Source organism: Melospiza georgiana, chromosome 5 (genome assembly GCF_028018845.1).
Source record: "Melospiza georgiana isolate bMelGeo1 chromosome 5, bMelGeo1.pri, whole genome shotgun sequence".
NCBI lineage: Eukaryota > Metazoa > Chordata > Aves > Passeriformes > Passerellidae > Melospiza > Melospiza georgiana.
Genome location: NC_080434.1, coordinates 67,752,842 through 67,777,316, shown reverse-complemented (window position 1 = coordinate 67,777,316; position 24,475 = coordinate 67,752,842). Strand labels below are relative to the sequence as shown.

The following is a 24,475-nucleotide window of genomic DNA, read 5'->3' as shown; positions in this document are numbered from 1 at the left end:
TGGGATTCCCACACCTGCACTGCCTCTGGAGCTGTTCTTGGAGCAGCCTGGGATGGTGGAAGTGTCCCTGGCCATGGCAGGGCTGCAATGGGATGGGATTTTGTGGGATGAACTCCTCTCTGACATGGAACTGGAGTGAAAGAATTCCCTCTTGGGAATTCCTTCTTGGGAAGGAATTCCTGGCGGGGCTGGAATTCCCAGATTTGGTGTGGCTGCCCCTGGATCCCTGGCAGTGTCCAAGGCCAGGCTGGATTCCCCTGGGACAGTGGGAGCTGTCCCTGCCCACAGGAATTGATGATTTTTAGGGTCCCTTCCATCCCAAGCCATTCCATGATTCCATGGAATTCTCCCTCTGCCCGGATTAACATATCACACAATGACCCTGATCTCACACTCACAAATTCAGGTGTTTATCTGCTATTTCAACATTCAGACACATCTAAAAATTCCCTGAATTTAGCCCTGAAGAAGTGCCTGCATTTCCTGAGCCAGAGCTGCACTGCCAGCACTCCCAACAATCCATAAATCCATAAATCCCTGATTTTTGGGACGTGCCAATGCCACGGGAGCTCGGGCTGCCCCAGGCCAGGACTGATGGCTCCCCTGCCACCTCTTCTAGCCCAATCATGGTTTTTATTCCTCTTGATTTCCAGAACAAAGGATTTATTCATCTTATCCCAAAATTTCCCAGTCCACACAACATCAACCTCCCAATCTCATTCCCAAATCCTGCAGCAGGCACGTTCCCAGAGCTGGGAGCAGGGCAGGGCTCTGGAAACACCCAAATCCCTCCTGCAAGTGGGGTTAAACAATCCTGCAGCTCATTTAACCCCTGCAAGGCCAGTTCGCCATGGAAACTGCTGCCCTGGCTGCCACCAGCACAGGGATGGCTCAGGGTTTAGGGGAGCTTTGCTCTGGGTTTGGATAATTTGGGATAGGAGGGTTAATTTGGGATAGAAGAGTTAATTTGGGATGCAAGAGTTAATTTGGGATAGGAAGGTTAATTTAGGATGCAGGGGTTAATTTGGGATACAAGCATTATTTTGGGATGCAAGGGTTAATTTGGGACACAAGAGTTAATCTGGGATAGGAGAGTTAATTTGGAATACGAGGGTTAATTTGGGATAGAAGGGCTAATTTGGGATACAAGATTTAATTTTAGATATGAAAGTTAATTTGGGATAGGAAGGTTAACTTGGGATAGGAGGGTTAATGTGGGGTAGAAGGTTAATTTGGGATATAAGGGTTAATTTGGGATGCAAGGGTTAATTTGGGATATGAGGGTTAATGTGGGATAGAAGGATTAATTTGGGATGCAAGGGTTAATTTGGGATCTGAGGGTTTGGACCTCAGACCCTCGGTGGGTTTTGGTGCAGAAGCAGGACACGAACACAGGTTCTGTCCCTCAGTGAGGACAGGTTCTGTCCCTCAGACTGGAACACCAGGAATTCCAGAGGAGCCAAATCCATGGATTTCGGAAACAACCCAGAGTCCCACTGATGGGAACCCATGGGTGAGCTGGGGCCCAGGGACATGGGACAGGACACAGAACCCACAGGGCTCCACTCCAGGACAGGGTATGGAGCAGGTGACACAAACATTCCAGAATTGTCCCTAAAACTCCACTGCTGCCCCCAGCCACGGCTCCGCTCCAATCCAGCTTTGGAGACCTTGGGAGAAGGATCTGGAGCTGCTGGAGAGAGCCCAGGGGACATCAGGGAGCTGGAGACAGAGCTGGGAATGTTCACCTGGAGAAGGGAAGGCTCCAGGCAGAGCTCAGAGTCCCCCCCTGAGCCTCCTTTGCTCCAGGCTGAGCCCCTTCCCAGCTCCCTCAGGGACTGTGCAGCCCCTTTCCAGCTCCCTCAGGGATTCTGCAGCCCCTTCCCAGCTCCCTCAGGGATTCTGCAGCCCCTTCCCAGCTCCTTCAGGAGTTCTCAGCCCCTTCCCAGCTCCAATCCCTTCCCTGGGCACGCTCCAGCCCCTCCAGGTCTCTCTTGTCATGCAAAGCCCAAAATTGGAATGGCTCCATTTCCACTGGAAAGGTTTTCTTGGCCAATAAATCAATAATTTTCTTTCCAAAAAGAACAAATCCCCAGGAGGATTCACTCTGGTGACCCAGGGACAGGGAATGCCTGGAGCAGTTCCAGGGCTGGATTTCAGGGAAAGGTTTCTCATCCAGAGGGTGCTGGCACTGCCCAGGGAATGGGCAGAGCCCTGAGGCTGCCAGAGCTCCAGGAGCATTGGGACAGAGCTCCAGGGATGGCCAGGGTAGGATTTTGGGGGGTCTGGGCAGGGACAGGGCTGGATGGATGATCCCTGTGGATCCCCTTCCATCCAGGAGATTCCCTGATTCTATGAGCAAGGAACACGGGGAACTCAAAGATGATCAGGAACAAACTGCTCGCTTTTCTCTCCCAGATGGGATCTCCTCCATGGGGCTGTTCCATGGGATCTTCTCCATGGGATATTCCCCATGAGATCTCCTCCCTGGGGCTTCTTCATGGGATCTCCTCCATGGCATCTCCTCCATGGGGCTCGTCCATTGCGTCTCCTCCATGGGGGCTTTTCCATGGCATCTCCTCCATGGCGTCTCCTCCATGGGATATTCCCTATGGGATTTCCTCCATTGGATCTCCTCCACAGGATCTCCTCCATGGGGCTTGTCCATGGGGGCTCCTCCATGGGATCTCCTCCATGGGATATTCCCCATGGCATCTCCTCCATGGGGGATTCTCCATGGGATCTCCTCCATGGGATCTCCCCCACGGGATTTCCTCCATGGCATCTCCTCCATGGGGGCTGTTCCAAGGGATCTCCTCCATTCGATCTCCTCCACAAGATCTCCTCCATGGTATATTCCCCATGGGGACTCCCCCATGGCATCTCCTCCAGGACACCTGGCCAGGGGCACCCGGGGGTGCCATGGCTGCTGCCCCTGCCCCTGTGCTGTTCATCACCACGGACAGCAGCCCCTGCCCACCGTGGGACAGGGACAGGGACAGGACAGCCCCTCCTGCCCATCCCCACTGCAGGGTCACCCCTGGGAGGTCACCAAAGGGCCACCACACCCAGAGGTGGGATTCACCTGCCTGAGACAGGCCAGAACCATGGAATCATGGAATGGATTTGGGTGGGAAGGGACCTTAAATACCATCTGGATCCAACGCCAGGGACTGGCGTTCAACCTCCCACTGTCCCAGGCGGATCCAAGCCCCAGTGTCCAACCTGGCTTTGGGCACTGCCAGGGATCCAGGGGCAGCCACAGCAAATCTGGGAATTCCAGCCCAGCCCCTGCCCACCCTCCCAGCCAGGAATTCCTTGCCAAGATCCCAGCCCCATCTCCCCTTTTCCAGTGGGAGCCATTCCCTGGCTCCTGTCCCTCTGTCCCTTGTCCCCAGTCCCTCTGCAGCTCTCCTGGAGCCCCTCCAGGCCCTGCCAGGGGCTCTGAGCTCTGCCTGGAGCCTTCCCTTCTCCAGGGGAACATTCCCAGCCCTGCCAGCCTGGCTCCAGCCCTGGTCCCTCATTCCATGCTGCTGTAGGAATGTGGGGCCCCCCCAGAGGGTGCCAGAGCAGGCCCCAGGAGGGCTCAGGGCTGACCCCACAATTCCATCCCCATGGAGGAAGGTGTGACCTCGCTCCGCTCTGGATGCACAGCAGCCATGGAAAGGAGGAAATGGATTTGCAGCAAGAAAACAAAGCCCAAATCACTTGAACAACCCCCATTTCAAATTTCCAGCTTGTCCTTGATCCCCTCCATGTCTGCCCAGGGACTGTCACGGAAAGGGTTGCAAACACCCCCCAGCCCAGGGACTGGTTGCAGCTGAAAAGATCATTTTCCTGACAAAAGAGGCATCAACAAGTGAGAAAAACCATCCAGAGGAGCAGAGAGAACTTCCCAAAGTTCTTCCCATCCAGACAGAACTTCCCAAAAGGTCCAGGACACAGCTGCATCCCAAGGAATGATGGACACATCCAAACATTCAATTCCCCAGGTCCTGCTCTGCAGCTCTGGATCTCTGAGCTGCCTTTCCTGACACACGGGGCTCAATTCCATGGGAAACATCCCAAATCCCAGGTGAACCAGCACTGGGAGAAAGGAAAAACCAACACCATCCCCAGGTTATGTGGTTCCCAGAACCCTCTCTCAGGTGCCAGCAAGCTGCAGCAGGAAGGGAAGAAGGGAGCACATCAAGGAATTCAAATTTCCATCCTGACACAGTCCCTTATCCAAAGACAAACCACGACAAAGGAAAAGGCCAAAAGTCGGGTTATGGAGCCATGTTTCCATGAGGGATGGATGTTCTCCAGCAGCACTAAGGTGCGGGAACAAACTGGGGTGGGCATTTCCCAATCTTTGGCCTCTCTACTGAGCCCAGGAATGGGAATAGGGATAAAACCACAAAATAACCAAATTTGGAGACACATCCCACATTCTCCAGCCTCTTCTGCACCTTCAGGACTCCCCCACGAGCAAGGAGCAAACCTCTTGAGACACCACAGGCACCCTACACCACCCAGTTTGGTGTTTACCTCTTCCTCCTCATCCTCATCCTCCACATCCAGGATCCCCGAATCCTGCTCCGACATGGGGCTGGTGTTCTTCACCTCCAGCTCGGAGCTGGCGCTGAATTCCTTCTTGGATTTCTTCCCCCCGCCAATCCTGGGCTGCTGGGACACGATGTTGTCCAGGTTCCTCTGCTGCTGTGCCTAGGAGCAAACACAGATTCCACCTGGGGTTTCACTTGGTTTTCAGGCACGAGGAGCAGCCAGCCCTGAACGGGGACAAAGGAGGCCGGAGGTGCCACGCGCTCGGCGGAATTCCGACACGTCGCCTTTCCCCCCGAGCCAGATATTCCCAGATCCATTTGCAAAGCAGGCCAGGGATTATGCAACAATCCAAACACGCTCCTGACTCTTTCCAAATCCCAGCGCCCTGGCCCTCGTGCTGCCACATTGATCCGTTTATGGCCCAGCTGCGGCGATATTGGCCCGCGGGCCATGTGGTGACTGTCACAGGGACCTCCTGAACCGCCGGGTTTGTTCCTCTTTCCCAGCCGTGGCGGCACAAAACATTCCACATCTGGACCCCAGAGGTTCCTGAAAGCATTTTTGTGGGAGCCCAGGAGGGTTTAATTGCGCATTGTTGATGTGCGGAACGAGCTGTAAAAGGTGCTCAAGGAAAACGTGCTGGAAGCAACGGGATGGAGGGCTGGGAACACACCGAGTTATTCCAGGGGTTCTGGGGGAGTCTGGCAGCTGAGGTCACACTGCGCCCTCCTGCAAAAATTCCACTGTTTTTCCTTTGATATGGAGCACAATAATCAACAGGAAAAATTGTTCAGCCCCACTTGTTCAGGAGCTGATCAAGTTCAAACCCAAGGGCAAGGAATGGGAACGGCACCAGCACACAAGGGGTCAAATCCCAGCCAAAATCAGGGGAAAAGGCCAATCCCATGGATGTGGCCCTGCTGAACATGTGGGTTTGTGAGCTGGTGTAACTGGAAAACAAACACTCGGAAAACATGGAATTTATACAGATTTAGAGGATTCCTCCCCGTATTATGCTGTGGATTTTTGATGTATCAGGAGACAGGTATGTGGGAATCATAGAATCACAGACAGGATCTTCAGGATCCTCTCATTCCATGGGCAAGGACACTTTCCACAAGCCCAGGTAGCCTCTGGACATCCTGGAATTCCAGGATTCTCTGAGGTGGCAAAAGGGGCTCATCCCCTTTCCTATGGGAATGTGGCAGCCTGGATTTAGAAGGAAGCAGGAAAACCATTAAACCTGTTGGAGATTCAACTGCCAGCAACACCGAGAGAATTAAACATTATTAATTACTATTAAAAATCTCTAATTATTAATTCCTTTTTCTACCTGAACTGCAGAGAACACAGAGTGTGCTTAATCTGTGTGCAAACCTCCCAGATTATTTCCTTTTCAAAACTTGGAAGTTTTAACATCCCACCAAAAATAATTCAGGAGCAGCTTTGATTTTTGCCAGCCTGGAAATCCCTTTGGAATCTCCCCTTGGGAAGCAAAACCCCACCAGGGACTGAGCACTGGATAATTCCTACACCTGAGGAATACTGAAATCCAAGCATGGCATGAAGACGCCATTCCTTGGAAGATCCAGGCATGGACATCCCATTCCTTGGAAAATCCACCTCAAAGTGCTCCTCACCCCGAGCACACACAATCAGCTCTGAATTAATTAACGAGCTGGGCAATCCCTAACAAAATTCCATGTACAAAGCTGCCCCTGGAGGCAGCTGCAGCAGGAACAGGAGCAAATCCTTGGATGAGGATGTGAATCCTTGCGGGATGTGTTATCCCACAGCACAACCTTGACCTCTAGTGGTTGGAAAGCAGGAGTAGCCCTGGAGTTTATTTACTCCGAGTGCTCCTCCCAGCTGAGCCAGGGGACTTCCAATCCCATCCCTTAAAAAAAAAAAAAAAAATCTCTTCAGGGATGAATCCCAACAATGGGAATTTTTGCAACAGAGCCCCAGAGGGAAAGGTCTGGGTGGACACTGCCCAGGACAAAGTTTTGCTCCCGACGTCAGGACGCAAGGCCGATGGGGAAAGGGGCATTTTTGGCACTGGGATTTTCGGACTTCAGAGGCAGCACTCTATAGAAAGGCCTTGCAACATCCCATAAAGGGAATTAGGACTTCAAAAAGGGGCGGGAGCGCTCGGTCCTTCAGAAGAGAACACAACAAAGGGTCGGGGCTCGGGCCCGCCCAGCGCTGCCATGAGTTTCCCAATGAGGCCTAATGAAGTTATAACCCTGAATCCACTGGAAATTCCCCCAAAAGCAAGCCCAGTGCACTCATTAAACCCTCCAGTTTATGTAATCCTTCTCCTTCTGGAGCGGGGAGAATCAAAGGGTGGGAAAAGGCGCAGTTTTGGATGAGGCCCTGAGCTGGACACGGCTCGTTAAGCAGGGTGGAGTGGGACTGGAGAGCACAGGCGGTCATGGGAGAGGGAAATCTGGGATAATGAGCTGGAGGATGCTGCTGCCAGCCCTGGACTTCCCTGCCCCAGCCCTCAGCATGAAACACATGGGATTTCAGCCTGGACATGGAGCTGGTGCCACCAAGGATCCATGGAAGGATCACCAACCTTGGTCCCACCTCTGTTTTCCAACAGGGATTAATCTTCCCTGTGTTGGGAGCACAGCAGGATATGGTCAGACATGGTTTGTCTTTGGATAAGGGACTGCGTCAGGATAGGAATTTGAATATTGATAAGATCCAAACCAAATGTTGATTAGACCTCATAAATTACAGTTATTTAGAAATCAAGGAGATCTGTCCCTCCAGCATTGCTCCAGGACAAGGAGCCCCACATGGAATTTACCCGCCAAGCTTTGATTTTGCACTTTTAATGCAAATAAACTGATTTACCAAGAGAAGAGTTTTGATCTAGATTGAAATCCAAGCACCAGCTGGGAAAATCACAGAATCCAGGAACAGTTGGGGTTAGAAGTGACCATAAATCCCATCCCATTCCACCCCCAGAGACACCTTCCCCTATCCCAGGGTGCTCCAAGCCCCAGTGTCCAACCTGGCCTTGGACACTCACAAGGATCCAGGGGCAGCCACAGCTGCTCTGGGCACCCTGTGCCACGGCCTGCCCACTCTCTGAATAGAAAAAAAAGGAAAAATTTGTATGCCCCAACTCCCACACATCCTAAAAAGCAGCCAGAGGATGCTCCCAAAGGCACAAAAGGTTTCCAGCCCACAAGGAGCAATGGGGACCTTGAGAAATCTTCACCTTTCAGGATTTTTGTGGGGGGAGTTTTAAACTGGATGAGATTAAACAGGATTTCTGCCTGAACGACCTCACATCACTCAGTGGAGCTTTGTTCCCTTCCCTTTCTGGGAACACTGGAGCCCAATCCCGACCTGTGATGGGCAAATTCCCACTGCAGCAGGAACAGGAATGCCCTGAGCCCAGAATGAAGGAGTGATCCTGGAGCCAGGCCCTGCACACCCCAGGAGGAACGGGAATGGCTTTTCCATCTCCATCCCCACCAAGGCATTCCCAACCCCCCGCTCCCTCCCGGCAGGAAACAATCTGGACTGAGGTGACCTACAAGTGAGAAATATCGAATTTTCCTCAGCTCCGTGAAGTCAGCGAGGTTTGGGTTTCACTGTGAGGGAAAGGCAGGGCTGGGGGGAGGCCCAGAGGAAGCAGATCCAGAGAAATTCGGGATTATCCAAAGGAACTCCCCAGCTCATTCCCAGCACCTCCCCGGGCCGGGGTGCAGCAGAACAACCCTTCCATGGATTTGTTGTGGTACAGGAAGGATCAAACCTGACCTGCAGAGGAGTACTGGGGTGTTTGGGGGCTCTGTTCCTCACAAAGGGATGAGTTCCCCACATCAAAGGCCGGGTGAAACTCAGGGTGCCCTCGGAAAACTGACAAAAGCAGGGCTGAGGGAAGCCTAAAACCCTCAGGAGATGATAAATACAACCCAAAATCCCCCCACCTTTTGGTGTGGTTTCCATGAAAGTGAGGTCAGTCTGGGGTTATCCTGTGGGATTGCCTCTGTTATCCAGGACCATCAATCCTGGCTCGCTCTGCTCCACAGGAGCATAAAAAAGGCAGGAGAGCCAAGGCCTGGTCACAGCTGATGCTCCTTTTAGGATCAAACACAAAGTGTTGGCATTGTGAAAGTGAAGCTCCCTCCAAGCACAGCCACTTCCCTCATCCACAGCAGCCATGGGCTGGGACAGTGAGAGATGTCCCTGCCCATGGCAGGGGGTGGAATGGGATGGGATTTAATGTCCTTTCCCACCCAAACCACTTTGGGATTATTTGATGGTGTAAATCCTGTCTTCTGCACATCCCTTCACTGAGGGCTCGACTCTGCAGGACGCAGCTTTGGGGGTTTCTCTTCAAATCCTAAAATTCCCAGAGAGGTGTGGACTCCTCATCCCTGGAAGTGTCCAAGGTCAGGCTGAACAGGGCTTGGAGCAACCTGGGATGGTGGAAGGTGTCCCTGCTCATGACAGAGGTGGGATGGGATGATTTTTAAGGTCCCTTCCAACCCAAACCATCCTGAGATTCAAAGCCCTCAGCAGGAAGGACTTCCCTCAACATTCCAGGATCCATCCCAAAAAACTCCCACAAGCCTGAGAACAGCAACTCCACCTTCCCATCCCTCACAACCAAACTCACTCAGCCCAACTAAACTGGAGCTCAATTTTTGTAGCTGAATTTTTCAGAGTTGGGTTTTTCAAAGCAACTCAGCTCCTCGAGATCGAGTAACCCTGGCTCCAAACCTGCACCCCAGGGCCATGGAGGCATTCCCAGCACCATGAGATCATTCCCAGTGCCATGGAGTAATTCTCAACTCCATGGAGTCACTCCCAATGCCACAGAATCATTCCCAAAGCCAAGGGTTCATTCCCATTGCCATGGGATCATTCCCAGTGCCACAGGATCATTCCCAAGGCCATGAAGTCATTCCCAGTGCCATGGGAACATTCCCAACACTATGGGATCATTCCCACTGCCACGGAGTTACTCCCACTGTCATACAGTCACTCCCAATGCCATGGACTGGGATCAGTCCCAGTGCCATGGAGTCAATCCCAGCTCCATGGAATCATTCCCAATGCCACAGGATCATTTCCAATGCCATGGGCTCATTTCCAATGCCAAGGGTTCATTCCCAACACCATGGAGTCACTCCCAACACCATGGAGTCACTCCCAATGCCATGGACTGGGATCAGTCCCAGTGCCATGGAGTCAATCCCAGCTCCATGGAATCATTCTCAATGCCACAGGATCACTTCCAATGCCATGGGCTCATTTCCAACGCCAAGGGTTCATTCCCAACACCATGGAGTCACTCCCAATGCCATGGACTGGGATCAGTCCCAGTGCCATGGAGTCAATCCCAGCTCCATGGAATCATTCTCAATGCCACAGGATCATTTCCAATACCATGGGCTCATTTCCAATGCCGAGGGTTGATTCCCAACACCATGGTTTCATTCCCAGCACCATGGGATCACTCCCAACAGCATGGGCTCATTCCCAACACCATGCAGTCATTCCCAACACCATGGGCTCATTCCCAAAGCCATGGGATCATTCTCTATGCCACGGGATCATTCCCAACACCATGGGCTCATTCCCAACGCTGCAGGATCATTCCCAGAGCAGGCCAGGGACTCCTCCAGGCTCTGCCTCCAGAGCCACCCTAAGGAAAAGTTGTTTCCCCAGCTCCAGGAGGAAGGAGCTCCTCTAAAACTCCAATATTGTTATTTTTGTAACTTCACCTTGTTTTCTGCACCCTTTGCAAACACTCCAGTCTCACCTCCCCTCACCTCCACCCACCAATATTTACTTTTGAGCAGAATCTAATTAGGTTTTTCCTGATGAGACATGAGATAAGGCCCGGGAAGAAGGGGCTGGTGATTTAAAGGGAGCCATGATTTAAAGGCTGGCTTTGGTCGTTTTGATTAGTTCCTGCTGTGATGCTTTTACAGACCCCTCTAATGGGCTGAGACACTGAATTTTCAAATATCATTTCCCCATATCCCTAGAAATAGGATACATATTCCTTAAGCAATCTTAAGGAAAAAAAGAAGGGGGAAAAAAAATAAAAAGCAGCAAAGCCGACTGGCTACGGGGGTAGGGGAAAAAAAGAACGTTAATAAAAAATGACAGTAGGGCTGGAGCCCTGCCAGAGAGCCATTCCAAAGTTATAAAATCCCCCAGGGATCAGATAAAAGCGGGGATTATTATTGCAAGGTGTAAACTCAGCTCACGGCCGCAGCTCCTGCTTTGAGTTTGCCCGCGGAGCCGGCGCTGTCGGGACCAGGAGGGGCTCGGCCTCTCCCGCCCCCGGTGCTAAGTTGTTATCAGAGCAGACAATTTGTTGGAGGTTTGGCTGACAAAGTTCTCCCTGGGCTCAGGAAACCAGGCCCAACAATGGGAGGGTTTTCTTTTTATTTTTTTTTTTGAACTCCATTCCAGGTCATTAAATAAAAGGAGTTTGGAAATGCAGCACTGGACGGGTTTGTTCTCCCCAGTGCACAGACTCAGCCTCAATCCATCCCCACTCCTCATTCCCTAAAAAGTCTCTTCCACCTCAGCCTATCCAGAGCTGAAATCCACCCTGGGTCTGATATTCCTAAACATCAGTTTTCCTCAAATACAAGTTTTTGGCATTGAGTGTGTGATGAGGAAAATGCAATTCTCCTTTTGCTTTGCTCTCACCCCATGATTTACCCTCATCCCTTGCTCCTGCTCATTTTCCCAACCTGGATTTAAGCCAGGTCTAATTCCATGGATTTTACATTTCAGTATTCCCTGGCCTGAACAAGGGCACTATTGAGGCAGCAGGATCCCTGGATACTCAAAAATTCCTGTTTGTGCTGCCCTGGATCCCTGGAAGTGCCCAAGGCCAAGCTGGACACTGGGCTTGGAGCACCCTGGCATAGGAGAAGGGGTTGGAATGAGATGGGATTTCAGGTCCTTTCCAACACAAACCATTACAGGATTCTGGAGCTCCTCTGCCCTGGGAGAGCTGGGAATGTTCCCCTGGAGAAGGGAAAATTCCAGGGAATCCTCAGAGTCCCTGAAGGGGCTCCAGGAGAGCTGCAGAGGGACTGGGGACAAGGCCTGCAGGGACAGGAGCCAGGGAATGGCTCCCACTGGGAAAGGGGAGATTGGGCTGGGATCTTGGCAAGGAATTGCTGTCTGGGAGGGTGGGCATGGGCTGGGCTGGAATTGCCAGATTTGCTGTGGCTGCCCCTGGATCCCCGGCAGTGCCCAAGGCCAGGTTAAACATTGGGGCTTGGATTCACCTTGGACAGTGGGAGGTGTCCCTGCCCATGGATGGGATCAAGCCCATGGGATGAGCTCAGCCATATTCACCTCCTTGGAGTTCATTCAATAACTGGGTTAATTCAGCTTTTCACACAAAACCCATTAAACCTCAGCTGTGTTGGGAGGAGGCTGCTCAGCCCAGCACTGGGAGAAGAGAATGATCCAGACTCTCCCTTCCAAGGAGAAATTTATCACACCAGGATTGATAAAAAGCCTCGGGCAACCACAGCCTCCGGGTCAGCTGCGCAAAAAAAAAACCCCACTTTTTAAGGAGCCCTTTATGGCCCAAGTGTTGATTTACACTTCTGTGGGATCCAGATCTGCGGGCAGCTTCAAAGGGAGCTCAGAGGGGCGATTACAGAGTTTATTTATCACATTTACACAGCGGCAGAGGAGCCGAGAATGAGCTAAGGGCACCCAAGGCAGCGGCAGCAGCAGCAGGAGGAGGAGGAGGAGGAGAGGAGGAGGATGGGTGTTCCACAGGGAATTTCAAACACGTGAAAGTCCTCGGCCTGACACAACTCAGGGCTCTGCTCCAGCAGCCCAAGCTCTCGGGCACAAAAATGGTTTACAATTCATCTGAGCTGAGATGGAACTGAGACTCTTTGATTCCCTTCTACCAACCATTCGAAATTCCTTTTCCAGCCGGGAGTACCCCTGGATGAAATCCCCCACCCTGGGAGCTGCTGTGCCCCTGGGCCGGTTCAACTCTGCCCAAGGAGGCCCAACCATGACTCAAAGCTGCGCTGGAAACTCCCACACGTCCCTTGAGCCTCTCCTCACTCATAATTGGGACCCAACCAGAGCCCTGAGTAAGAGAGGGAGCAGCAGAGGAACCACAACCAAAACTGGTCACAGGTGAGAGGGTCTGGGATGACTCAGGAGCACCCAAGCGTGCAGGGCCCGGCTTTGGGAGCTCTCCCAGGGAATTGGGATTGTTTTCCAAGCCAGGCTTTGTTCCAACATGCTCCCTGACAAGCAAGGCATGGCACAGGGAACAGGGCTTGGAGTTGGCTTTTTTTTTTTTCCCCACTGAAAGTGTTAAAAAGAAGAAATATCCAGGCAAAAGGCTTTGTTTCCTCAGGAAAAAAAAAAAAAGGAAAAAAAAAAATAAAAACTCCCAAAAAACCTGGAAAACAACAAAAATAACCCCACAAAAAAAACCAAACAAGCAACAACCAAAAAAAACCTAACCCAAAAACAAACCCCCCCCCAAAAAAAAAAACAAACAAACAAAAAAAAAAAAAAAAAAACACCCAGAGGAAATGGGAATGAAGCTGGAGAGGAGAGTGAGGAGCCAAAGGGACAAATTCAGGCTTTGACTTCAGGACATTCTACCAGAGAATTGCAGAATTACAAAATTGGGCAGTTCATGGAATCACAGAGCGGTTTGGGTTGGAAAAGCTCATCCCATTCCAGCCCTTCTATGGCCAAGGACACCTTCCACTATCCCAGGGTGCTCCAAGCCTCTCCCTGCCCTTCCTTGGGCTCCCCCAGTGCAGCTCTGGGGCCTGGAATAAAGGAAAGCACCAGGAAAGCTCCTCCTCAACCCAAAGGCCCCCAGTGAAATTCCAGCCCCCAGCACAGGAATAATCCCAGCTCCAGGAGCTCCTCAAAACCCCTGGGGCCTCTCCAGGTGCTGTCCCCACCTCTGTCCTTGCCCAGGGAAGGTGGGACCCTCACCCCTCTGGAAATTCAGGATAAAAGCAGCCATGGATTAGATCTCACTGAAGGGGGAAGGTGTTGGGCTGACTTTCCAGGGTTTGATCCAGGAGGAATTCTGGAAATACCATCTGAGTGTGCTCAGCTTGGAGCTGCCCCTGCCCGAGCTCTGACACCACACAGGGCCCTCACTCCAGCCTGATTCCAACATTTCCCAAAGGTTTTCCTCCCATTTTCCCTTCCCACCAGCTGGGAAGCTGCTGCTTTCCTGAGGAACAGCCTGCCTGTTATCCCTGTTTTCCATGGCAGGAGCTGCTCCCCCAGCCCTCGAGCAGACAGGAATTATCACTCATGGATGCCCCACTTTTCCTTGACCTCACAATGTTCCCCAGGGAGTTGGCCTGGCCTGGGATGGAATCCTTGTGTCCCAGTGTCCGTGGGAGTTCCCAGAGTGCTGCTCCACACCCCCTCCCTGGCTCTGGCACTTGCCGATAAGGTTCCTTTCAAGATTCTGCTTTTGTTCCTGTTTATCAGCCTGGGCTGGGTGCTTGAAGGATTCTGAGGCACTGGCCAGGGTCAGAGCACCTCCCTGGGATGGCTCTGATTCTCCTGGAACAACAGGACTCAGTAAATCCCAGGAAATGCCCAGTGTGGGTAATCCTGCACAAAACAGAATTTTGGCTTTTCCACAGGACAGCCTGAAAGTCTTTAAGTGAGATCTGGGACGAGCAGCAGAGATCCTTTGTCTCTAACTCAGATCCCAGACCTGCAGGCAGAATATCCTCAGCTATTCCCACGGAAATCTGGGATAAGGGGATCCCAAGGAGACAGTTCCATGCTGGGATCTGGGAACTGAGAAACAGAGTAACTCAGTTCAGTGACTGAGGGACAGAGATGGGATCTGGGATGTTCACTGAGTCTGGGAAGAACCTGCCCAACTAAGGCTGCCCTGACATCCCGAAGATCCTGTTTTCCATGGCAGAGGAATGTTCTTCCAGGGATCGGCCAAGGCTGCTTCCCCAAAGTGCCTGTGCTTCTGAGCTATGGACCAGAGTGAAACCCTCATGGAATGGTTAGAGATGGAAGGGAACCTTAAAAACCACTTAGTTCCACCTCACACTGCCCCAGTGTGCTCCATGCCCCAATGTCCAACCTGGCCTTGGGCACTGCCAGGGATCCAGGGGCAGCCACAGCAAATTTGGGAATTCCAGCCCAGCCAGGAATTCCTTGCCAAGATCCCAGCCCAATCTCCCCTTTCCCAGTGGGAGCCATTCCCTGGCTCCTGTCCCTCCATCCCTTGTCCCCAGTCCCTCTCCAGCTCTCCTGGAGCCCCTGCAGGCCCTGCCAGGGCTCTGAGCTCTGCCTGGAGCCTTCCCTTCTCCAGGGGAACATTCCCAGCCCTGCCAGCCTGGCTCCAGAGCAGAGGGGCTCCAGCCCTGCAGCAGCTCCGGGGCCTCCTCTGGGCTCTCTGCAGCAGCTCCACGTCCTCCTGCTGTTGGCCCCAGGGCTGGGGCAGCTCTGCAGGTGGGCTCTCACCTGAGGGAGGGGCACAGGGACACAATTCCCACCTTGCCTTTGCCATCAGCCCAGGGCTGAGCAGGGGGGTCTGAGCTGGGCCATTCCAGCTTCATCCACAACATCCCAAATCCCTCTCCCAGCGCTGCTCTCCATCCCTTCTTTCTCCTCCCAGCCTGGATTTGTGCTGGGATTGCCCCAGTCCAGGTGTAGCTCCAGCCCTGCTGAACCTGCTGAGGTTCTGTCCCAGCTCTCTGGGAGTGACCCCCCAGCCCCTCCCAGTGTCCATCTGTCCCTCCCTGTCTGTCCAGTCTGACCAGGGACGCTGTGTGGGACAGAGCCAAATGCCATGCACAGCCCCAATGGATCCTGCCAGTCCTTTTCCCCTCTTCCATCAAAATTTCAGGAGGAATCTGAGCAAGGATCACAGTGAAAAGCTGAACCCTAAAACCCATCCTGCTCATCCCAGGAGCAGCAGCACCTCCACCTTCAGGAGAGTTAAAAAATACTATTTAAAAAAAAAAAAAAAAAAAAAAGGATAAATCCTTTTTGGAACAAAGCCCTTTTCATTCTGTTTGGGAATAACCCCTCTGGTTTTTTTGATGAGAAACCCACAAAGCAGCTGCCAACGGGGCTGAGCCACAAAGAGCGGCTCGGCTGGGGGAGAACAAAATGGCTTTTTCAGGAATAATCATCTTCCCCAGGATCCCTGAGCTTCAGGGAGCAGCAGAAGAAAGCAGAACATTATTTGGTTAGTGCTGGTTTTAATTAATCACAGAATTAGCCAGGCCCTGCCTCCCCCAGCACGGTGACTGTAAGGAATATTTAATCCCAATATGAAAAGTTTCAGCTTTACAGAAGAGCTTCAATTTCATTTTCCTGCCTTCACTTCACAAAGATCCCTCTGATAATGTGAAATATTCTGTTGATAAATACATTTTTTTCCCTAAGCAGTGGGGCGTGAGGGTTGGGGATTCAGAGAAGAGATTACAGCAGAGAAAAATGAAATTATACATTCAGCACTCAGCACTGCTCTCCAAAACCAACTCTCCCAACTGAAACCACTTTTTGTGGTCTTTTTTAACATAAAAATGAACTTAGTCAACACATTACATAATTCTCCTCTCCCACAGTATGTTCCCAGGATTTTTCTCCCTGCATCCATCACTAATATTTCACTCACACCACAATTTTTAGGACTGAGCCTAAAAAGATTTTAAGTCCTCGGCGATAAATCAAAACCTGATCTCATCTCACTGCTGTAAATTCACTTCATGGTCACCCTTGAAAGCACCACAAGTTATTGCAGAATTCAAATTATGCTTTAAAAAAAAATCTCTCTATGTTCTGCCTTAGGAATCCAGCACCAGGAATATCCAGCGCCTCCCAAACCCGTTATTCATTCCCTGGTCCTGATCTGCCCTCTAAAGGCGTCTGGGGAAACTACAAAGAGCTTTTTTAGCCATTAAAAAAGCCCTGGAAGGGTTGGATTTTCCTTTTCTTTCCCCCTCTGGCTTCTCCCTCTGTCCCAGGCACACAGGAGGGTCCCAGGCTCAGCTTAACCAGGCTCGGCCTGAGGTCGGCCCAGCCAGGACCAGCCTCAACTCAAGGAAACTCCACAGGACAGAGCCTGGATCTCCCTCTATGAGGGATGAGCACCGTGCACAAACAGGGTTTCATCCAGGCCTGATTCCATGGATCTCACAGTTCAGTGTTCCCTAGGCAGGACAAGGGCACGGCTGTGGCAGCAGGACCCAAACAATTCCCGTTTGTGCTACCCTGGATCCCCAATTCCCGTTTGTGCTACCCTGGATCCCCAATTCCTGTTTCTGCTGCCCTGGGTCCCCAACAATTCCCATTTTTAGTGCTGCCCTGGAACCCCAACAATTCCAATTTGTGCTGTGGCTAGATCCCCAGAAATTCCCATTCGTGCTGTCCCGGATCCCAACAATTCCCATTTGTGCTGCCCCTGGATCCCAAAAATTCCCATTTATGCTGTCCCTGGATCCCAAATATTCCCATTTGTGCTGCCCCTGGATCCCAAAAATTCCCATTTGTGATGCCCTGGGAGTGTCCAAGGAAAGGCTAGATGGGGCTTGGAGCACCCTGGGATAGGGGAACGTGTTGGTGTTGGAATGGGATGGACTTTGAGATCCCTTCAAACACAAACTGTTCCCCTGGAGAAGGGAAAACTTCAGGAAATCCTCAGAGTCCCTGCAGGGGCTCCAGGAGAGCTGGAAAGGGACTGGGGACAAGGCCTGCAGGGACAGGAGCCAGGGAATGGCTCCCACTGGGAAAGGGGAGATTGGGCTGGGATCTTGGCAAGGAATTGCTGGCTGGGAGGGTGGGCAGGGGCTGGGCTGGAATTGCCAGATTTGCTGTAGCTGCCCCTGGATCCCTGGCAGTGCCCAAGGCCAGGTTGGATGCACCTGGGATTAGTGGCAGGGGGTGGCACTGGATGGGATTTAAGGTCCTTTCCCACCTAAACCATTCCATGAACATCCCAACCAGCAAAAATTTGGGATTTAGGCAGATCCCAGAATCCCACAATCAATAAAGTTGGAAAAGTCCTCCAGGACTCTCCAGTCCCACCTGTGACCAAAACCCCTCATCCCAACCCACCTAGGATGCTCCCAGCAGGAACAGCCTGGTCTTATTCTGTGGACACCACAAAGAAATCCTACCCCCAAAAAACCTTTAAAAATATTAAAAAGAATAAAATCCACATGATCCCAACCCCACTGCCAAGGACAGGATTCCAGGATGCAAATTCCAAGAAGAATCAGCAGAGCCACCCCCAGCCCTTCCCTGGCCACCAGTCTGGATCTTTCCCACCCCTCCTTGCCCCAGGTTTGAAACTCCCAGACTTCCAAATTACAGCCCCAGTTTTTAAGAGCCCAAAATAAACAGCAGCTCGTACCAGGAAAAAAAAAAAAAAATCTAAAAAAGGGCAATTAGAAAGTCAGAATTCCTCCAAGTTCTCGTTAGTAAAAGTTTTATATCCCTCCAACATGTGACGCTCCAGGAGAAAACCTGGCAGAGGGAAAAATGCCCTGGTGCACCTTTCTTAACACAGCCACGTTTCAGCCTTGGCCAAGGTGGTTCCTATTAGGGGCCTTTTTTCCATTTGAAATTTACTGGTTAATTTTATGGAAACAAATCAAGGGAGCTGCATATTATAAATCTATTAAGTATAAAAAAACGTAACTCTGCAAATAAAAAAAACCCGGAAAAAATCTCACACCTCCCCTCCAGCCCTTTCCAATTTTTGTTTATGGGCCTTTTAAAAAAGGGAAAAGTGGAGCTGGGAGGTCCTCCTGGAGTCCCCACGAGTGCCACACGTGTGGCATCCCTGCCCAGCCCTCAGGAATGAGCAGCTTTGTGGAGCCATCCCCTGTTCCAGGTGACCAACTCCACCTGCTACTGGAACAGGATTAAAAAAAAAAATCCCTTTTTTACAGGGAATTCTCCTCTCCCTGCGGGATGGGGCTGGTAAGGGGAGCTGAAGGACAAAATTCCAAAGGGTTTTGACTGCTCTGCCTCCATCTGGAGTTAATGGGGCTGCACCTGCTTTTCACAAGGTGTGAACGTGACCCCCCAAAGAGCTCAGAGGCTCCAGCACTGCCTTGATCCAAGGGAACAGAGGAGAGACAAATCCAGGTGGGAAAAGGTTTGGGAGCAGAACATGAAACCCTCAGGGGTGGGAGAGCAAAAGGCCACGAGGTCCAGCCAGGCCGGGGGCTGGAGCTGCACCTGGGACAGGGAAATCCCAGCACAAATCCAGGCTGGGAGGAGAAAGGATGGAGAGCAGCCCTGGGAGAGCTGGGAATGTCTCCCTGGAGAAGGGAAAAATCCAGGGAATCCTCAGAGTCCCTGAAGGGGCTCCAGGAGAGCTGGAGAGGGACTGGGGACAAGGCCTGCAGGGACAGGAGCCAGGGAATGGCTCCCACTGGGAAAGGGCAGATTGGGCTGGGATCTTGGCAAGGAATTGCTGGCTGGGAGGGTGGGCAGGGGCTGGGCTGGAATTGCCAGATTTGCTGCGGCTGCCCCTGGATCCCTGGCAGTGCCCAAGGCCATGTTGGATACTGGGGCTTGGATCCACCTGGGACAAAGGGAGGTGTCCCTGTCATGGATGGGGTAGAGTGGAAGAGCTTCAAGGTCTCTTCCATCCCAATCCATTCTGGGGTTCTGGGATATCTTTGGATCCCCAGGAACACATGAGACAAAGAACAAGGTCACTACACCCAACCCTGACATTTTTCCACCAGCTTCAGAGGAATTTTTTCCAGTGAAATCCCAGCTGCCTTTGCTGCCCCACAGCCACTGCAGGACAGGGATGTGTCCAGAGCAGAGGCTCTGGAGCAGCTCCATCCTGGCTGACCTGGACACTGTGGAGGTCTCAAATTCCTCCTGGGATTTGCTCCTCACTGCAGGACAACCTGATCTACAGCAGGGACAGAGGAACTCCATGGGATGGGATAGGGGCAGAGATGGAACTGATTGCAGGAAATGGGAAAAAAACTGGGAAAAAAGGAAAAGCCCAACATTCACCTGCCCATGTGTGAGCTCCACCCACAGCTCCCAAGGGCAGGAACAACCCCCAAGCCTTTGGTCACAGCTGGGATCAAAGGGAATCAAAAACCTGAGCTCCACAATTCCAATATTCAGCATCCTAAATTTCATTCGTTACTGAGAAAGGGAAGCATTCCCCCAACTCAGGGGGGGGGGATTTCACCAGGATATTTGTACCCTGTTCACCTCTGAACCACAGAATTCAGTTTATTTTAGGCAATCAGGTGACAGCTGAGTAAGAAAATGACAGAAGAAAACAGCAGGCAGCCCCAAAAACACCTTCCTGCCTCATCCCAATGCACGTGCAGCACTGCTGGAATTGCCCAGAGCTCCCAGGAATGGATGCAGGGAAGTATCCCACCTAAAAATGTCCTTTATTCCCCTCCAACACAGTGACTGGGAGAGCCCCTGCCAGAACAACCCCAAAGATTCACTTCTGCAAATAATCAGAAAAATCTTCAAGGACCTGGAGCCTCCTCATCCTCCAAATAAATTCCAAGCTGCCTTTTTCTTCCCTTTCCAAGTGGAGTGGAAAGAGAGATCCTCCCTTCTCCCAAAGTCTTAATAATGTTCTTCAAACGCTTTGGAGATGCTTCAAGAGAAAGCACTGAAGAAATATTAACCAGGATTTCATCCCAAAGCCTTGGAGCTCATTTCAGGGCTGGCTCCACATTCCAGCCCCATCCCCTGCTCCCAAATCCCTCCTGCTTTAAGGTGATGGGCGTGTGGATGCTTCAAAAGGTTGGGAACCTCAAGAGCTTTGTCCTGCAGGGGTTATAAATCCCTTTTTCCCTGCTTTGTGAGTGGAACCACCGGTTTTCCACAGTCCCAGAGGGATATTCAGGGAAATCTGGCCATGGATGATGCCCCTGTCCCAAGCCTGGAGCCTGGGAGCTCCTGGAGCTGCCGAGTCTGACACTAATGAGAAATAAGGAGCTCCCAGCGCAGCTGCCATGCGAGCAAACACCAAAAATGTGCTCCTAATTTCTCGCTCAGCCCCAAAGATTTGTGAGGACTTTGTGGAGCTACTGCAACGAGTTAGGAGTGATGAAGTGCAAGGCTCCAGCTCGGGCCAAGCAGACACTGCCTCGTTAGTGCCCCGCTAATTGAGGTCCTGCCCGGCCTGGAACGCCGAGGGAGCAGCAGGAAAACGTCTGGGACCTTCCCCTTTTCCAGCCATCCTTTAAAAAACACTTTATAAAACCCCACCGTGCCAGAGGAGCCGGCCTGGAATGATCCAGGGGATTCTCGGCCGGATCTTTCTTCCCGAAGTCGAAATAGAAAAGTTTGGAGAGCATTTGGATACCTGGATTTAGGGAAAATCCATGGGATGTGGGGGATGATGGACTTTCCAAGTGCACCTCAGAAACCAGGCTCTGGTTCTTGTCACACCTCTGAGAAAGGAGGAGCAAGGATGGCTCCAGTTAAAAGTTGGGAGAGTGGGAAAAGAGCTCATGGAATTCTGAAGGAGATTTCAAGGAATTTATCAAAGCCTGGATAGACCTTGGAGCACTCTGGGATAGTGGGAATTATCCCTGAACATGGATGGGGTGGAATGGGATGGGATTTAAGATCCCTTCCAACCCAAACCATTCCAGGATTCTGAAGCCCCTCTGCTCTGGGAGAGCTGGGAATGTTCCCCTGCAGAGGGGAAAATTCCAGGGATTCCTCAGAGCCCCTAAATGGGCTCCAGGAGAGCTGAAGAGGGAGTGGGGACAAGGCCTGCAGGGACAGGAGCCAGGGAATGGCTCCCACTGGGAAAGGGGAGATTGGGCTGGGATCTTGGCAAGGAATTGTTCCCTCTGAGGGAGATAAGAAACAGATCCCTGCTCCTCTAAGTGGATCCCATAATTTTCCAAAGTCTAAAAACGTTCTCCTCAGCACTCCACAGCCCAGGGTTTTCCCTCACTGTCTTGTATCTTTAGCCCTGACAGTAAAATCCTCCAACCATTCCATTTCTACCATTCCCATTAATCCCTTCCCTGATTTTAGGAACCTCTCCTCAGTCTATTCCCAAGTGTTTCATGTCAGGGAGGAAAAGCTTCCTCAAAATCTTTACAAAGAGACTTTCACCCCAAAGATCTGAGAGAATTCTCTTCTTCCCAATGGTTCTTTTTGGTGTTTAAGGCAACCACTCCCTGGAATCAGGATTTCACCCCCAGGATTTCATGGAGAGCTCCCTTTCCAGGGAGAGGTCCGCAGCTCACCCTCACTGCAGGAGGATCCCAAAATGGTATTTTTGTGAGACAAGAGGAGAAACACCAGAGAGGGATGGGATCCTACACAGATCCTACCAAAAAACTCCTGCAACTCCCTATCCTGGAAAAGAAAACACAGGAGAATTTGTTTGCAACTGGGAAAGTCAAGATCAGAAAAAAGAAAATTGCTAAGAAGTAGAAGCAGCAGAAGAAAAAGAAGAAGATTCCAAGATAGAAGCTTTCAAAGAAGAAAAAGACAATTCCAAAGGAGAAGAAGAAGGCTCCAGAGAAGAAAGAAGAAGAAAGAAAGAAGAAAGAAGAAAGAAGAAAGAAGAAAGAAGAAAGAAGAAAGAAGAAAGAAGAAAGAAGAAAGAAGAAAGAAGAAAGAAGAAAGAAGAAAGAAGAAAGAAGAAAGAAGAAAGAAGAAAGAAGAAAGAAGAAAGAAGAAAGAAGAAAGAAGAAAAAGAAGAAGAAAAAGAAGAAAAAGAAGATGAAGAAGAAAAAGACAAAGAAGAAAGAAGAAAAAGAAGAAAGACGAAAAAGATAATTCCCAAGAAGAAGAAGAAGCTTCTCAAGAAGAAGATACCAAAGAAGATTCAGAAGAGGATTCAGAAGATTCAGAAGAAGATCCAGAAGATGATTCAGAAGATTCAAATCCAAATTCAGAAGAAGATTCCCAAGAACAAGGTTCCAAAGAAGAAGCAGAAGCAGCAGGAGAAGCAGAAGAACAAAAAGAAGAAGATTCCCAGGAGGAAGAAGAGCCTGTGGAAGGACACTGTCCCCTCACCACTCCCAAGGGACATGGAAGGCTGTTCCTAAACCTTCTTCCAAGCAACCCTTGGGACACCAGGCAGGATTCCTGCCCCTCCATGGCAGCTCCTGCCCTGCCCAGTCTGGAGCCATGAGCTGGAGTAAATCCAGGTTTAAAAATAACCCTGGGATGCAGCACCACAAAGAGTGGAAGGGAAATTGCCTGCCCTCCTCCTCACAGGGGTAGAAAATTCAAATTCCAGAGTGGCAAATGTAGAAGAGAAGGAAAACTGAGGGTCCTGGTGCTCAGGAGGGGCTGCTGAGGGAAGGGATCAATGAACTCTCCTGAAAAAAAACCGCCTGGCTTAAGGAGCAATTCCCTGAGCAGGGCTTAGGCCTGGCCTAAGGGACTGGAGAGACCTGGAGAGGAGCTAAAGTGGGAATGTGGAATGGTGCAAAAGTGAATCCACACCTCAGGCACCAGCAGGGCCTGGGAGGTTGTGGGGACAGCCAGGAATGGGAGCTGGAGATCAGGAGGACAAAGAGGCCACCGGGGGAAGCCCTGGAAGGAGAGGAAAGATCAGGGTAAGACAGAAAAGCCACGCTGAGGATGTGACATCATCTCTGGAGACAAGGGAATTTGGGACTGGAAGGTGAATAAAAACTGAGAAAGAGATGAATGCTGAGTAGAAGAAATATCTCAACAGGTGTGTAAATTCCAAAGGAAGGAGAGATGGGATTCATCCACATCCCACACACAACAGCTCCAGGAGGAACAGTCCAACACCATGGTTATCCCAGGAATGCAGGAGTTCTAAAAAACATGGTCAAAATGTCCCATTAGATGTGGGAATATCACACTCTGGAGAAGACAGCCTTGAGAAAATTTGGAAAAATTCCTTATTTTCTAAAATCCCAAACTGAGCTGGGCTGGAAGGGACTGACAAAGGTCCTTTAGTCCAACCCCTGCTGTGGTCAGGGGCATCTTCCACTGAATCACATCATACAAACCTGGCCTGGAATGTTTCCAGGGATGGGACATCCACCCCTCCCTGGGCAGCTGTGCCAGGGATTTACCACCCTCATCTTGAGGAAGTTTCTCTTTATATCCTATTAAAGTCAACTCTCCTGCTGTTCCAGCTCTCAGCCCTCGTTGTCCCTCACCACAGGCCCTGCCATAAAATCTGCCCCCGTTTATGAGGATACAGCAATCCCTGCTCCTGATCTCCTTCCCAGCTGGCAAGTCTCATGGCTGGAGTTTGCCTGCCTGTGGGCAAACTGGGATGGGGTTTGATGGGGTACTGGGACCCCACGGGGCAGTTTAGCGCAAGCCACGGCAGAGTCTGGTAAACAACTCCTGTGGTCTGTATTGAGAACAGATCTGGAAGCAGGAGAAGGGGCCCAGCAGGGGGGATTTGATCTGATCCATGACCAAAACCATTCCCATGCCCCAAGCTAGCCCTTCCTTCATGGGCTGACCAGTGAAGCAATCCCCCACAATTTACTCCTGCCATAAAGGGAGCCTTGTTTTCCCACAATCCTGGAGCCACCGTATCTGGGATCAATAAACCTCCTCAATAGCCACATAAAACCCCTTTCATCCCTTCTCCCCTCCAGAAAAGGTGGCAACTGCCACTCCAAATGGCCAATCCCACTGACCAAAGGGGCCCTGTGCCCACGCCTTGGGATCAACTCCCAGCCCCACCACGAAGTCCTGGAAAACAAGTGACTGCAGCTCCTCACCCCAAAAGCTGTGGCTCATGGCCTCGGCTTTGTAGGACCTCTGGAAAGAGTTACCAAAGATAAAACAATCTTTCCATCTTCTGATTTAAAAGGGACTTCTGGGCAATGTCTGTCCTAAAACTCAATATAAATTTGCATTTCTCCCTGGAGGCTCCTCGTTCCAAAGGGTTCCCATT

At 51.2% G+C, this 24,475-nt stretch overlaps 1 protein-coding gene across 4 annotated transcripts in view; it reads right to left on the bottom strand.

Moving 5' to 3' along the window:
* Positions 1-24,475, bottom strand: part of EXOC6B (exocyst complex component 6B) — a 296,115-nt gene that overhangs the window by 153,607 nt on the left and 118,033 nt on the right. For all 4 annotated transcript variants that reach the window (XM_058024491.1, XM_058024492.1, XM_058024489.1 and 1 more), the window contains exon 7: positions 4,531-4,707. In XM_058024491.1, the coding sequence (XP_057880474.1) occupies positions 4,531-4,707 (177 nt within the window). The remainder of the gene's footprint in view (positions 1-4,530; positions 4,708-24,475) is intronic.